The sequence below is a fragment of the Peromyscus eremicus genome, chromosome 12 (genome assembly GCF_949786415.1).
Source record: "Peromyscus eremicus chromosome 12, PerEre_H2_v1, whole genome shotgun sequence".
Taxonomy (NCBI): Eukaryota; Metazoa; Chordata; class Mammalia; order Rodentia; family Cricetidae; genus Peromyscus; species Peromyscus eremicus.
The window spans coordinates 50,317,256-50,333,637 of record NC_081428.1 but is presented as its reverse complement, the minus strand read 5'-3'; the positions used below and the strand labels follow the sequence as shown (position 1 = coordinate 50,333,637).

Sequence of the window (16,382 nt, the reverse complement as noted above, 5' to 3'; positions counted from 1 at the left end):
ATAGAGAATATTATGCCAGTTGTACTCAAATATAAGATTGGCGGGTCACATAATAGTTTGTATTTTTCATTTTCTTGTGGGACTTTTCTTCTGTGTTGTTCTCTGATGGTGGTACTATTCTGCTGTGGGACTGTCTTTCTGGATGCTGTGAATATATGTTGTTCCCATCAGTTAATAAATAAAGCTGCTTTGGCCTGTGGTAAGGCAGGATAAGAGCCAGGTGGGAAATCCAAGCAGAGAGATAGGGAGAAGAAGGGCGGAGTCAGGGCAGACACCATCCAGCCGCCCAAGGAGCAAGATGCCAGCAGACCGGTAATGCCACGGCTCTGTGGCAATGCATAAATTAATAGAAATGGGTTGATTTCAGATGAAAGAACTAGCCAGCAATAAGCCTAAGCCATTAGACCCAATAGTAATTAATATTTAGCCTCTGAATGATTGTTTTGTAAAATCAGCTGCTGCCCTGGCAGGACCAGGCAGGACTGAGAAACTTCTGTCTACACTCTTCTCCTCCTCCTCCTCCTCCTCCTCCTCCTCCTCCTTCTTCTTCTTCTTCTTCTTCTTCTGATTTATTTATTTATTATGTAGACAGCATGTTTGACTGCAGGCCAGAAGAGGGCACCAGATCTCATTACAGATGGTTGTGAGCTACCATGTGGTTGCTGGGAATTGAACTCAGGACCTTTGGAAGAGCAAGCAGTGCTCTTAACCTCTGAGCCATCTCTCCAGCCCTACAGTATTCTTTTATTAAACTAATACTGTACAAGAGCTCTCATTTCTCTGCACGTCTCCAATGCTTTTGCTCTTTGGTACTTTGATCCTAGTCACCCTTAAGGCTGTGAAGTGAACATCTTGCTGTGGTTTGGATTTATATTTTGCCAGTGGCTAGTAATGTTGAACTTTGTTGTCTTTTGAGACTCTCTCTACATAGTCCTGGTTGTCTTGGAACTCACTATGTAGACCAAGCTATCCTCGAACTCACAGGGATCCACTTACCTCTGCTTCCTGAGTGCTAGGATTAAAGGCATGAACCTCTACACCTGAGTTCTTTGCTTTTTTTTAAACATGCCCGTTGGGCATTTGTGTGTCTTCCAAGGAGAAGCGTCTCTTCAACTTCTTGCCCATTTTTGAACCGGCTTATTTAATCGATTTTAATATCACACCAAGTTAAGTTCAACTGCATATGAAAACTCTATTTTTAAGTTGTATTTATTTGTGTACGTCTGTGTGTGTGCATGTATGTTTGTAGTGTGCATGCCTGTGTGCTTGTGGAGGCTGGAAGAGACTGTTGGATCCCTTGGGGCTAGAGTCACAGGCATTTGTGGGACACCTGCCTGGTCACATGGATGCTGGGATATGAACTCTTCTGCTTGTGATGTGCAGCAGGTACTCATAACCATCTCTCCAGCCACCTATGATTTGCTCTTAAATTTCTCCCATAGTTTATATTAACTATTGTCACCATTTAAATCGACTTAAATATTATGTATCTTTAACTTTTTAAGTTACTGTTATTTTTGAGAGTCATCTTTAAGTTTTACTTACTCTCCATTATTAGAGTAATTAGAGTACTAATACATACATTCTATAATACTAAAATTCATTTATATTTACCATTACAAGTGCGTCCCATGCTTCTTTTACCATTATTTTTCTTTTTCATTGTTCTTTCATTTCAAATTGAAGTACTCCATTTGGCATTTCTTATACAATAGGTTGCTATAGTGAGGAATTCCCTTGAGCTCTCTTCTCTTCTCTTCTCTTCTCTTCTCTTCTCTTCTCTTCTCCTCTCTCCCCCCCTCTCTCTCTCCCTCTCTCCTCTCTCTCATTCTGAGATCCAAAGCTGGCAAGAGAGGTACCAATTATTTAGGAGGCTCTGGAGAACACAGCTCACTCCCCTCCACCACCCCCCAACCCCAAGGAGATTGTGGGAACTGGAATTTTTTCACCTCTTGAGTACGTGCTAGACAAAGGAAAGACTCCAAAGCCTGAGTGTCCATCTTCACTCTTCTGGCAGCTCTGGTTGTGCAGTCTAGCCCCATCGGTGCTTTATGGCTCTGAGAAAGCGGCTCTCTGTGGAGCCCCTTAGCAAAGTAAGTGCAGACTCACCCCTTCTCTACCCTGGAAAGGGCTGAAAGCTGGGCCCTCAGTCATGGTCCTGGAGACTGACTCTGGTGAGGAGTCCTCTGTCACTGTCTTCTCTTCACTGATGCCAGTTTCCCATTTGCCTGCAGTGCAGGAGCCTTGGATTATCTGCAGGGTTTCTCACAGAGGGAAACTGAACTATTACTTATACAGTGTCACTGAGCCAAGAACTTTATATTCTGCCGTCTTGCTGACATCACTCTGCAATTTGATTCTGCCTTTGTAATGTTTTTGCTTCTTATTTCTTACTTTTGTTCACCTTATTGTCTGGAACATGTTATGCTATGTTGCTTAAAAATATGGAAATAGACATTCTTATTTATTTCCAATATTAGGGAGAACCACTTCATGATTTTAAATGCAAATTTTCATTAATTTGAATAAATTCTTTTTCATTCATTCATTTATTCTTTAGATGTTGTTTTACCATGTGACCCAGGCTGGTCTTAAAATCATACTACCCTCTTATCTTGGGGTTGGGATCACAGGTTAGGGCCAGAACGTCTGGCTTATTCTTAGCTTTAAAAATTAAGAATGGGTATTGAATTTTATACAATGTCCTTTTTACAAACACTCTTTTGACATTTATTTATTTCCTGCATGGGGGACATGACACAGTGCACATGTAGCGATCAGAGGAGGTTGGGGGTTTGTCATCTCCTACTGCCATGTGGGATCTGAACTCGGGCTGTCAGCCATGGTGACAAGTACCTTTACCCACTTAGCCAGCCCTCTGGCCTAGTAAAAATGCCTTTTTTAAGGTAGGAAAACTTTTCTTGTGTGAAAATGAAAATACTATAATATTTCTAGTGTCAGGCAAAATGATTTTAATATGTAAATTGAGATGACCATGTCCTTCTTTTATTTGTTGATATTTGGATTAAATTGAATTGATTAATTTCTTTCTTTCTTTCTATCTTTTTTTTTTTTTTTTTTTTTTTTTTTTAGTTTTTCAAGACAGGGCTTTTCTGTGTAGTTTTAGTGTCTGTCCTGGATCTCACTCTGGCCTCGAACTCACAGAAATCCACCTGGCTCTGCCTCCCAAGTGCTGGGATTAAAGGCATGCTCCACCACCACCCAGCTAATTTCTAATGTTAAATTAAAATAGAATTCTTGGCTAAAGCTTCTGATCCTAGTATATTATGACATAAAATATACACGGTTTGATTTGCTAGTATTTTTGAGAACTTTTATGTCTATGTTCTTGAAAGTTTTGAGTGTGTGTGTGTGTGTGTGTGTGTGTGTGTGTGTGTGATGTGTTTCCTGGGTTGCTGTGAAAGGAATATGGATTCCACAAAAGCCGTTGAAAGACGTTTGCTCCTATTCTGCTTTCTGAAGATGTTTGGGTAGGCCTACCATTCTGTACATTTGTTAGAAGTCATGAGTAAACCACCTGATTTTGTAGTGTTCCTGGAAGATGACTTCAAATAGAAATTCAAACTATTTATTGTGATAGTGCTTTTTAGATTTTAAAATTTCTTCTTGGGTCAGTTTTTGCAATCTGTGTCTTTCAAGGAATTGTTGTTGTCAAACCTAGATTGTTGCTGTGGGGTGGCTTCTTTGGTATATGTTTCAGTCACTTACCTTTCAAGGGAATTTAGTTTAGTTGCTAATTTATTTTTCTTGGCCATTCTAAGTTATCATTTACTAATCTTACTAACGTTTTCAAAAAACTAACTTTTGCCCATAGGTTTTAAAATAATTGCCCACTTCCTGCATTGTTGATCTTAAAATGATTTCCTTCCTTGTTTTAGCACTGATTGTTTTTTTCTTTCTTCTTACAATGTAAACTGAGTGTGTTAGTAACGAAAACTTTTTGAGTGTCTGCCCCAAAGAGCTTTTTCCCTGAGTCCACGGAAGAAATGACAACCAGTGAGGAAACCTACTTATCTGAGGGTATAAGAATAAATCGACGCACACTGCACCCTTTCAGTCCATTACTTTATTGTTCTAAGTAAGCTTCCTCATCTCTCTGCTGTTCTTTGTTCTACTGCTTCTCTAAATCTACAGCTTCTTTTCAGCTCTCATTCTTAGCTCCTCTTTTGCCGGACTATCCATACATTTCTAACAGGAGACTCCTTGTGGTCCTGAGAAAAGTTTCAAAACCCTCAAGGATAGCACATTCCTAGAAGAGACAATAAGGAGCAGAGCTGTTACCATGGTGATGCAAGGTTCCAAGGTCTCAGGACCAGAGGGAGGGGGCACAAGTGAAGAATTGGCAGGCTCTTCTTAAGGTATTTTGTGTTAGTAACCTTGGTAGGTAAACTGTGACTCTGACCTTGTGACCTTTTGAACACTAGTTGTCACCTGCTGTATATTTCTGTGGCCTTTTGCTACCAGCAGCTCTCAATATGTTAGCTTTGATTTCATACCTTTCTCCTTTTCTAGCATAAGCCTGCAAAGTATAAATTTCCTTCTAAGCATGACCTTAACCGTGTTTCATAAGTTTGCATATATGCTCATTGTCATTCAATATCACATGTATCTATGATCTCTTGAGATTTTTTTCCCCATTACTTCTGCTTTACTTTGATATTTGCTGCTTGGTTTTCAAAGGTGTGAGCTTTAAAAATTAGATTTTGGATTAGATTTCTTATTTAATCTCTAGCTGTCAATAGAAAGTAGTTGTGTTAGATCTGTTGAAAACTCAGCTGTGGTGCTACATTCTGTCTGAAAGTTCAAGTGTGCTTGATAAGTAATGTGCTTTCTTTCACTGCCGGATACAGCGCTCTGTGAGGGCAGACTAGGGCAAGGTGAGTAATCATGTTGTTCAGGTCTCCTAGGACAGGAGTGCTGTTAGCCATGATCCGTATTCCATAAAGTCTTTCAGCTAGTAAACGAAGTTGTCCCTAGATATGCATAGACTGTCAGCAGTATTTGTCTGCACCTTTCCAGTAACCATATATTGTCAATGATCTGTTCTTTGCCAAGCTCTATCATACTTCACATGACATGTGTATCGATTAGGACTCATCCACAAAATGAAGGAAGCCACATAGATTTCAGAGAGTGTTATTTCACATAGCTCTATATTCTTTCCACCAAGGACAGAGCTACTTTGGTTTCTCTGTCTCCTCCACTAGTGAGCTCACTGGGTTGTGTTTGGGTCAGTCGGATCCTGATCCTGCTTCTTCTGTAATCTAGTGATTTCTTCCATGCTGAAAGTCAGGGGCTAAACATACTTCATCTTATTTCTCTGAGGAACTGGTTTCATAATTACCTATATTCTGTGTCTCTTGATGATGTTTATATGTCTGAATGGAGCTGTTTCATATTTTTTTTTTGGTTCAAATTTCTAGTTGCTTACATCATGAGGATGGTCACGGCCATGTTTTCTGTTCTCTGCCCCTCTTCTTATTTTTTTCCCATGACTGTTCCTTACTTTAAAAACAACACTGATACATATATATATATATATATATATATATATATATATATATATGAATGATTGTCAATGAATACACGGATTGAACAGGCTTACTCTGCTAATTTAAACCATGTGTTCCCAAAGGGCTTTTCTCTTCAAAGAAAGTGCTGGCTGCAGGCCAAGAATACACACCTGTACCAGCTGGCACACTTTACTTTCAAGGATTGTGGGGGGGGGATGTTGAAAATTCCCAATTAAAGACCTTGCAAGGGATACCCAATGATACCTTAGAGCTTCTTAATTGAGGAGTTCAGTTTCTTTTGAGAGAATTCTTCGTTTTTGTCTTGGTATGAAAGCTGCCACTGATTAGTTTGTGTGGAGATGGGAAACCTGAGATGCATCCATTTATAGCCCATTAATGAATTTTACCAAATATGTCTAGCATTCCATTTCACTCTCCACACCTGTTCCCTGGGGACTCTACCAAGAAAATAATGTCCAAAAATTTTTGTAGACTCCTCCAGAGGAGCACCCCCCCCCCCAGACTGAGGCATTCTGGCCTATAGATTTTTCTAGTCTTCCTTCCCTGCATTCCCAAACTGTATCAATATAACTGGTTTGCTAATAGTTTTCCATTCTTCAGCTTCTCTGATGATTTGGCATTGCTTTTTGTATCTCCCTATAGTTGTGCGCATGGAATTCTGGGAGGAGGCAGCAAGTGCACATTTAGAGTTCGTTGTTACATTTATGTCTAAGTTATCAATTTCTCTGATAGTTACAAGAGCAAGCCTGATGATGACTACGAAGACCCCAAAGATGTTCAAGCCATCAGAGAAGCCCAAATGTTCATGGGGGATTTCAATCTGAAGACAGCCCCAGACTACAAGATACCTGAGCACATGAGGATAAATGCCGCCAAGAAGGAGGAGGAACTGGGGTACCTTGACACAATGGTACTTAACCTTCAGACTCCATGGCAATAAGAAGCACCCTGGTGTTAACTCGAGTCTGCTCAACCACCCATATATCCTGTTGATCCACAAATGTATATAAACATAGAAATTTAGAGCTGAAAATGATTTTTAAAGGAGTCTATATTACATCCTCTTTTTATAAATGGTGAGATAGGGACCCAGAGAGGACAAGAGATTTGTCTATGAATGTATCAGCTCATATGGCAGAATCAGCCTTTCTGTTAATTATATAGCTCGATAGCATTTTTATGGGGAAAAGTACTGTATTGTCTCATGTACATTGAACTTCTGAAATTTAGTGAAATCCTCAGTAGATTTGTTTTCTGGCTGTTACAGACTACTAGCCAGTTAGGAAAACTGTCATCATTTAATACTTTCTTTACAATACTTCCATCTTTTGTCAGAAACTAAATACCACCCAAGTAACACATTCCTCTCTGAGTTTTCTGAAGTGTGGCTTATCATGCTAGCTTTGATCCTCATGTTTCTTATTAAATGTTTTTTTTCTTCCTTGTTCATTCCTTCATTTCTGAGGGATTCTAATTCCTCCAGCACCATTTCAACCAACAGATGATGGATTCTTCACACTTATAGGCTCAGAAAGTTCCTAGCTACTTTTCTATTTTAAAGGGGGATTAGCTACTTGGCCACCTACTGTGTTTGTACAGGCTACACAGTTCAGGGTGTCTCCTGACAAAGGTGCCAGATCTACTTCCCTTCGATAGCATAATGAATGTTTTAGCTATTTCTGAGAAATGGAAGTAAAGTATACTGAAGAAGGTATGTCTTTGTCTTTTTCACAAAAGATGTTATTTATGTCAGTGGTATACATATCTTGGCATGCTAGTTAATATCCACAAATGAAAGACCACAGACCAAAGCTTTATCCTTCTGGTCACAATCAACATTTCAGACAACTTATTAGTGTCCATTTAGATTATTTTTCTAGCTGTTTTTTTGGCCTAAGGTAACTTAGTATTATTTATTATTTACAGATATATATTCTTATGAGCACATTATTTATTTTCTATGTAAGGGTGTTTTACCTGCATGTATGTCTGTGTACCATGTGCATGCCTGGTGCCCACAGAAGCCAGATATTGGATTTTCTGAAATTCGAGTTACAGATGGCTGTGAGGTGCTGTGTGGGTGCCAGAAATCAAACCTGGGTCCTCTGTAGGAGCAGCTCATGCTCTTAACTGCTGAGCCATCTCTCCAGCCCTGACCAAACATTTTTTTAAAGAGACCTTTGTACCTTCTTTTTTAAAAAAGTTATTTATTTTTGTTTTCTATGTATGAGTGTTTTCCTTGAATATATGTATGCATACCACATGCATGCCTAGAGCTTGTGGAAGCCGGAACAGGATGTCAGATCCCCTGGAACTGGGGTTAGTGATGTTTGTGAGCCCCCATGTAGGTGCCGGGAACCAAACCTGGGCCCTCTGCAAGAGCAGCAAATGATGTTTGCTGCTGACCCATTTTTCTAGCCTTCTGACCACAATACTTTTTGAGAGAGTTTCTCTGTGTAACAGTCCTGTCTGTCCTGGAACTCACTCCATAGACCAGACTGGCCTTGAACTCATAGAGATGAGATCCACCTCCCTCTGCCTCCCAAGTGCTGGGATAAAAGGCATGTGCTGCCACCACCTGGCTACCATGTTTATTCTAAGTCCATCTGAGGTTGTTTAGCTATTGCCTGTATTTTCATATCTCATAATCTATATTTTGTGCCACTGTAACTTATTAGTCAGCCAAGCCAGACTTCATATCTCTCCTTCCTTCTTCCTTTTCTTTCCTCTTTATTTTGTTTTTTATTTTTTGCAGTGCTGGGAATCAAACTCGGTGCCTCACATATGTCAGGCAACAACTTTGGCCCAGGCCGCTTGGCCTGAAATTCAGTCTCCATAGAGATAGGCCAGCTGTGGCATCCAGAATAAACTTAGCTATATCATATTGAAATGCACTGCATTAAAACAGCCCCCATACAGCATCTCAGCACACTGTTCTGCACACCAGCAGGATGGGGACTATTTCTGCATTGCTGGTACTTACTAGCAGTGTGGATCTTGCTGTTCGCATAAATCTCCTAAGTCTGAATGATCTCATCTGTTAAGGGGTATTAATATCAAGTAATACAATATGATAATAGCCTTGTAGAGTTAATGGAATGTTCAGAATCAGTGAGTAATTGTTGTCATGGTCAATGTAAGATCACTACAATATTAAATGTTTTTATCACATATCTTCCATTCCTTCATTTATGTAATTGCATTGATTTTTCAAGCTGATGACATCTGGAACCAGTAGGAGACAAGCTTCTAGGTACATATTGTGAGATTATTTAGATTAGGTTGGCCTTGGGACTGTGCTGTGATCATCTTGATGAACTGAGGTGAGAAAACCCATCCTAACAGTGGGCGGCACCATTCCCTCAGCTTGGGTTCCAGATTGACTGATCTCAAGCTTTCATTGTTTCCTCCTTCCCGACAGTGGATACAACATGACTAACTACCCTAAGTTCCTGCTACCAAGACTTCCCAGCTATGAAACAATGCAAACCTTGAAACAATACACACCTTTTTTTTCTCTTAAATTGCTTTGGTCAGATTATTTTTATCCCAGCAACAAGAACAGTCAGTTACTACTACAGTTTCAATTTGTTATTTGTAGAACCAGAAAGAAAGAGGGCTTGTCTTACTTTCACTTCTGTTGCTATGGTGATGACCTGACAAAAAGCAACTTGGGTGGCAAAGGGATAATTTCAGCCCATGATTCCTTGTTATAGTCCATCAGAGCAGGGAAGTCAAGGCAGTGGGGACTCAAAACAGCAATCATAGCATGTCAGCCGTCGAGAGCAACCCATGCCTGCTCACAGCTCAGCTCATCTGCTCCACGCCTGCACTTTTGAAGACCGCAAACCAAGAAATGGTGCCACCCACAGTGGGCTGGTTCTCCTCACATCAATGGACATAAGCAAGACAAGCCCCCACAGACATGTCCACAGGCCAACGTGATCTAGACAGTCCAACACTGAGACTCTTTCCAGATGCTTCTAGAGTGTGTCGAGTTGACAATTAAGACTATCACAGGGCTCCCCAAAGAAGTGGGCTGTGTAGCCATTAGAATGGTTATGTTTGCTCATGTATGTCTAACCCTCAGCCTTCTAAGTACTTTAAAGGTGGTTCCACACATAGCTGATGCTGACTTTTCATTCTAAGTCTCAGTTCTTTATTGAAGACTTAATCTCAAGTAGATAAACATCTTGATCTTGTCTTAATAATATGTAGGTTCTTCAAAGTAAATATTTAGGTAAGTTTTATAAGATTACCTGACTAAGTGCTTTTGGTCTTTTATTAAAAAACTCTGTATTTTATGCAAAGCAATCCTTAGTCTGACTAGCAGCCTCAGGAGGTGCTGTGCTCTCAGGTGCTGGGAGGTACTTTTAGGACAGAGGTGGTAATGAACAAGCCATGGATATACATAGTACATGTGCAGGTATGCTTTGGCTCAGATAAATGGAGAAAGAACCACAGAAGGATCTCATGGGATGTTGTGATACTGATGTCTAGGATCATGACCACAAAGGAATCACAGGAAAGCACGTGGCCAAAATACAGAATGAAAACAGGATGACTTATAGTTAGGTCCTTGGTGGGCAGCTGTGGTGAATCGAAATAAAAAAGATCCAAATTTCCCTCTAGGAAAGGGAGTTAGTTAATGCCCTTCCTCTCCCATAACAGAGTGTCCAGCTAGGCACAAGGCTTCCTGAGAGACCTCCCTGAAGAGGTGAAGGACCGGGAAGTCAACCTTGCAAACTAGGGGGAGGGAACCAATGGAAGAAATGGATTCCTGAGGTCACATCTGGATTGGCCTCCAGTCAGAGCGGGTGACGCTTGAAGGCTAGAGAAAAACCACAGTGGAGCACTGAGCAGAAATGCTCACCATTCCCTAGGCCCACCAGTCTGAAGATGAAGGGTACATGACACCCAGACTTGCCCTTTGTGACACAGTTGTGATTTGCTCCCTTTCTCTCCCTCGTTTCAGGCCCATGGAAAGAAGAAGTACATGAACAAGTGCATCCTTTCCCTTCGAGATCTTAAGTTGGCTGTCATTGAGGAAATCCAGTGTCTGGTACAAGAACTGAAGAACCTTCAGATGTCCATCCCCACGTCCAAGCACATTTCCATTCCTCAGATCCCGCAGATGTATCCAGAAGAAGTCCCAGAAAGGAGATTTCAATATGATGAGGAAACACTCTTGAGATTTAAGAGAAAGCAACAGAAACGTCAGGATGAAAAGACAGATAGCAAACAGACAGGATCTACTAGCACAGGCGGAGGAGGGTTAGGGTTCCTCAAAATGCCACCTGGAAAGGAAGGAGATGTGACAACACGAGACTCCCTGTCTAGGTCATCCAAGGTATCAACGTTCATCATGGAGCTTCCAAAGTCATCAGAGTTTGAAAAGGCAGAGCCGAGTGATGTGGAGGTGGAGATTATGAAGAGAGATGAGGTCAAACATTTGTACATGCAACAGTATTTGTGCAACAGGGTAAGAGACAGAGATGTCCCTCTACTTAAAACCAAAAGGATGAATAGTGGGAAAATTCTATCCCACTATTTATGGTTTATGATTGATTGATTTCAAATTTCTCTACATTAACCTTTCCCCAAATGCTGACCAGCTCATTATTCACTGGTGGCTTAGTTTTCTTCCATCATTAGGTGGAATTTTTCTGTCCCAACTGCTTGTTCTGAAATAACTGACATAGAGGCTTAATATGCTTAATATTACTTATAAATGCTTGGCCAGTAGCTCAGGCTTGTTAGTAGCTAAATCTTTTAACCTATATTTCTTATTTATGCTTTGCCACATGGCTCATGGCTTGTTACCTCATTTTCTACATGTCCTGCTTCCATGGTGTCTGACTGACATCTCCTCTGACTCTGCTCTTCCTCCTCCCAGAGTCCTCAGTGTCTGACCCTATACTGCCTGCCTGGCTACTGGTCTGTCAGCTTTTTATTAACAAATGAGAGTAATACATATTCACAGTGTACAGAAGGATTATTCCACAGCATGCTCTCTATAGAACGTTGGAGTTTTGTATCTTTTTCCTATAGGACAACACATCAGAAGGAACTAAGTGAAATCATGGCAAAAAGAACTAAAGAACCAGACTTAAGAAGATTAATAGAATGTATTTAAAAGGGGAACCTTCTGCTTTTCACACCATCCTCTGTCTGTCTGTCTGCCTGCCTGCCTGTCTGTCTCTTCTCTCCACCCCCTTCACTGTTCTCATTTTGTAGCTCAGGTTAGCCTAAAACTCACTATGTAGCCTCAAAGTTGTAGCTAGTCCTTCTTCCTCAGCCTCTCATGTGCTGGGATTACAGGTGTGAGCCTAGGATTACAGATGCTATCCTATAACTATCATTCTTTCTTTAATGCCTGCTTTGCTGCCATAGGTGAGAGTGTTTCTGGCAATGGCAGGGTTCAAAACTGTTCCAGAAATGACAAGTACTGTTTCCAGGAAAACCAGAACCAGGCTTGGACCGGAAGTGTGGGACACAGTTGAACTACAGAAGGAAGAGAACCTTTCTTGGGTAGATAGCACCCTGCTACCAGACCTATAGAAGGAGCCCCTTCCTCGGTAATTTTCAGCTCCACCCTGCAGTAGTGCTGCCTGTAGCTTCCCATCCTTACTCTTCATCATTTCCACTCCATCCAGGCTGACTCTCCCACTGTCCCTGCCTCCCAGGCTCTCCCTTCACCACTATTTCATATCAGAGCTTTTTCCTCTACCACTTCCTTGTAATTGCAATGACTGCCTTCCAGAACCAGGCCATTGTTCAAAGTGCAGAGCAGTCTACACCCTCTCCAGCATCCTCTGCACACACCCTCTCCTTGTCTGTGAACTCTGGCGCACCCGGGCTCAGGACTGTACGACTTACACTTGTCTTTCCTGATGCTTCACGTGTGTCAGTTTTGTCCTCCAAAGTAGATGAAACAGTTCTTCAGATGAGGGCCCCATCTCCTCTCCTGTTTCCACCAGGATGCCTAGACACAAGGCATGCCAGACGTACAGTAGTAGACGTTCATTCACAAGCTTTGCTATCGTCACACTAATTTATTGATTTTTAGCAATTAAACAAATGTCTATTGGGCATACCACGTACAAAGACATAGTAGCCAGGAAGTGGGAACACAGCAATGCTCAAGAAAAACACTCTTTATTATCACAAAACATGCAAAACAGAATAGGTATAACCCTTAAAGACTTGGAGACCCATGTGGTCTTTTTTAAAAAAGAAAATGTCCTCCTGCCTCCAGAGAAATTAGGAAGAATTCAACCTTATTGAATAAGCATAAAGGGAAGGCCAAATATGTATTCTATAACTACACTTACTTAAAAGCTTGATTTTTTTTCTTTTCTTTGGGTTGATTTCTGTATTTAGTACTCTAAAATTCTGTAGCAATTTCACCACCACACACCTGCAGGCCTCTTCCTGTCCATTATCCTCTAGTAGGGACTTCATATATGTTAAGTTTCTGACAGTCTAGATTTTCTGTAATGTACAACTTAACAAATAGCATTCAACGGTTTTCTTCTTCCCACTGTGTGGGTTTCTTCAGGGGTGTCAAACCTCTGGGCTCCCTCTTCAGACTGGGTATATAGAGCTGTGCCCAATCAAAGCACACATGAGTCACTTTGGCCATAGTAGAATAAGGTCCAGATCAGGGAGTTAGATCTCTATTCTACCTCTGTAATAAGGTATCCTTGATTACAGGGAATTCACCTTTAACCTCATTTCTTCACTTGTAAAATGTGATAACTGAACAGATTTTTTGTGACTCTATGATTATATTTACCTATGTAAAAATATTTTCCATTCCATATTTTTTTAACTTTCATTCTTCTCTCATACATTACATCCTGACTGCAGTTTCCCCTCCCTCCACTCCTCCCAGTTCCCCCCCCCTTTCCCCAGATCAACTCCTCCTCTGTTTCCCTTTAAAAAATAAATAAATAAATAAATAAATAAATAAATAAATAAATAAATAAATAAAAGAACAGGCCTCCCAGGGATGTCCACTGAGCATGGCCTAAAAAGACAAAATAAGACTGGGCACAAACCTCCACCTTATGGCTGGATGTGGTAACCCAGCAGGAAGAAAAGGGTCTCAAACACAGGCAAAAGAGTCAGAGACAGCCCCCACTCCCATTGTTAGGAGTCCTACAAGAACACAATCATAAGGTATATGCAGAGGACCTAGCTCAGACCCATACAGGGTCTGTGTTTGTCCTGACTTGTGAGTTTCTGTGAGTCCCTCTGAGTCCTGCTTGGTTGATTCTGTGGACTGTGATCTTGTAGTGTCCTCAACCCCTCTGGCTCCTACAATCCTCCCTCCCTGTCTTCTTCAGGGTTCTCCTGACTCTGCCTGGTGTTAGGCTGTGCGTCTCTCTTATCTGTTTCTATTAGTTTCTGGATGACACCCCTCGGATGACAATTGGGTTAGACACTGATCCTCCATTCTATATTTTTCAATTTTTTTCAGCATATATTAGGAGTTAAGGGTAATGTTTATTTAGACTTACTGTGAGAAAGCATTGAAAGTGTGGTAGATAATGAGGGTACATCATTAGGATGTACCATAAAGGATGTCACTGAACAACCACTTAGTCAATGATGAAGGGGCTTAGAGGACTAGAGTTATAGAATCCCCACCACTAATCTATACAGATTTAATGCCACTTATAAGTGAGTTTGTAACGAGCTCATAATTTTATCTCTAGTCAAAATAATTGTATAATGAAAAATATTATAGTCACATTAGTACTGTTGGGTAGTTTGAAAAAGAACATTTGCATTTTAACTTATACATCCTCAAATCTCTTTTTTATCTCAGATCAAGGAACTGATTGTCACTTTTGATGCAGAACTCCATCTTCTGAGACACCGGAAACTGAAGCTAGATACTAAGATGAAATTATCCGACCTACACCATGTCACATTATTTCAAGAAATGCTTCTCCTCAAGAATTTTGAAAAACAGGAAAATATTCTTCAAGAGCGTGTTAATTCCTTAGACAAAGAGGAGCAAGACCTGCAGGTAAGAGCAAGGTGAACCCTAGCTGGCTGCTCCCCTTAAGTTAGGGAGGACTAATAAAGTCCTTACTACACAGACCTGGGGACATAAATTTAATACCCAGAACCCATGTAAAAACCTAGGTACAGCAGCCCATGTCTGTAATCCAAATCTAGGGAGGTAGAGAAAGGAGAGTCTCTGGATCTTATTGGTCAGCCAATCTAGCCAGATTGGCAAGCTTCAGGTTCAATGAGACATGCTGTCTCCAAAAAATAAGATAGAGAAGGCTAGCATGATAGTTTGGTGGGTAAAGGCACTTGCCAACAAGCCTGATGACCTGAGTTCAAGTCCTTCAAACCATATGCTAGAAGGAGAGAACCAACTCTCAAAAGCTGCTTTCTAACCACGCATGCACTGTGGTAAACACACACACACACACACACACACACACACACACACACACACACACACACACATACACACACACACATCTGATTTTGTACCAGTACCATGCTGCGTTGTTGCTGTTTCAGGGTTTTCTGTTTGTTTGTTTGTTTGTTTGAACTATGGCTCTGTGGTGGAACTAAATACATCGTGGTGATTTCTACGTCAGAATTATTTTTGTTTAGGATTGCTGTGACTGTCAGTATATTTTGTACTTACCACGAATTTGAAGATTAATTTTCTTCTTCTATGAAGAATGTCATTAGAACTTTGTTTCAGATTGCAATGAATCTGTAGATTGCTTTTGGGGGACTCATTGTTATCTACCTTGAAAGGAAAAAAAAATCAAGCTGGGTAAAATAACTGGGAGGGGAAAGCTGGGATACTTTTAGTGTCTACAGATTTCAGAGATTATTAAATCTATGGAGGGTTATAATTATGAAGGAAAATGAGAAGGGGAAAAGGATGAGAAAAGAAAAGATATAAGGGCAAGAGGGGAAGTGTATGAGCTATGGGTGAAAAATCCAGTAAAGGATGTCTCTAACAGACTGGACAGAGAAACACGCACAGCAATCCTCAAACCTAACCGAGCAACATACAAACAGAATAGTAAACAGCGTGGGGACATAACAGGGACAAGGGGTGGGACATGAGAAGAGAGAGGTCAAAATATGCTGTGAGATCATCTGAGAGTCCCAAGTCTCTGGAAGTAAAACCCTGCCAACCAGACTAGCCTGCGATCTTTGAGAAAAGAGCACGGGAGGTACGGGAGATAATGGAAAAAGACAAAAGAGGAGGAAAGGAGGAGAGGGAATGTGAGATGACCCTGGGCACTCAATACAGGGGAATAAACATGAAGGAAAGAGATGGATGGGGGCATAGGGTCTAATCGCTGGCTACAGCTTCGCTTCCTTGACAGTCCTCCTGGGAATTCCAGATGCCTGTCAGAGCCCTGGATGTGGTCATGTCTCCTGTGCTGGTTTTAGTCCCAGATTTAGTTTCAAATGCTGTCTTGACTCTTAGCAGTCCTTCTTGGGGTGCGGCACATCTGGTCATAGACACTGGTCCCATTGGTGGGTAATCCTTCAAGGATTGAGTCCTGGTCAAACTTCTGGGATGGCCCTTCAGGAATCCAGCTGTGAATGCTGGCCCTTTGTCTGTGTTTTCTCTGTAGGCACCATCTTATCTGAGTGTCAGTAAAAATTCCTATTTGGCCAGGCAATGTTGGCACACACCTTTAATCCCAACAACAAAACAAAACAAAAAACCCAAAGCAAACAAAACAAAATTTTAATGTGTTTAATTTGGATTTTTTTTTTTTGTTTTTTTTTTGTTTGTTTGTTTTTGGTTTTTTGAGACAAGGTTTC

The 16,382-nt window shown here is 40.9% G+C and overlaps 1 protein-coding gene across 2 annotated transcripts in view; it reads left to right on the top strand.

The window, feature by feature from the left end:
• The window catches only part of Cfap44 (cilia and flagella associated protein 44), a 65,424-nt gene that overhangs the window by 29,148 nt on the left and 19,894 nt on the right, over positions 1-16,382 (top strand). For both annotated transcript variants that reach the window (XM_059277130.1, XM_059277129.1), the window contains 3 exons: positions 6,288-6,465; positions 10,531-11,037; positions 14,392-14,595. In XM_059277130.1, coding sequence (XP_059133113.1) covers positions 6,288-6,465; positions 10,531-11,037; positions 14,392-14,595 — 889 coding nt within the window. The remainder of the gene's footprint in view (positions 1-6,287; positions 6,466-10,530; positions 11,038-14,391; positions 14,596-16,382) is intronic.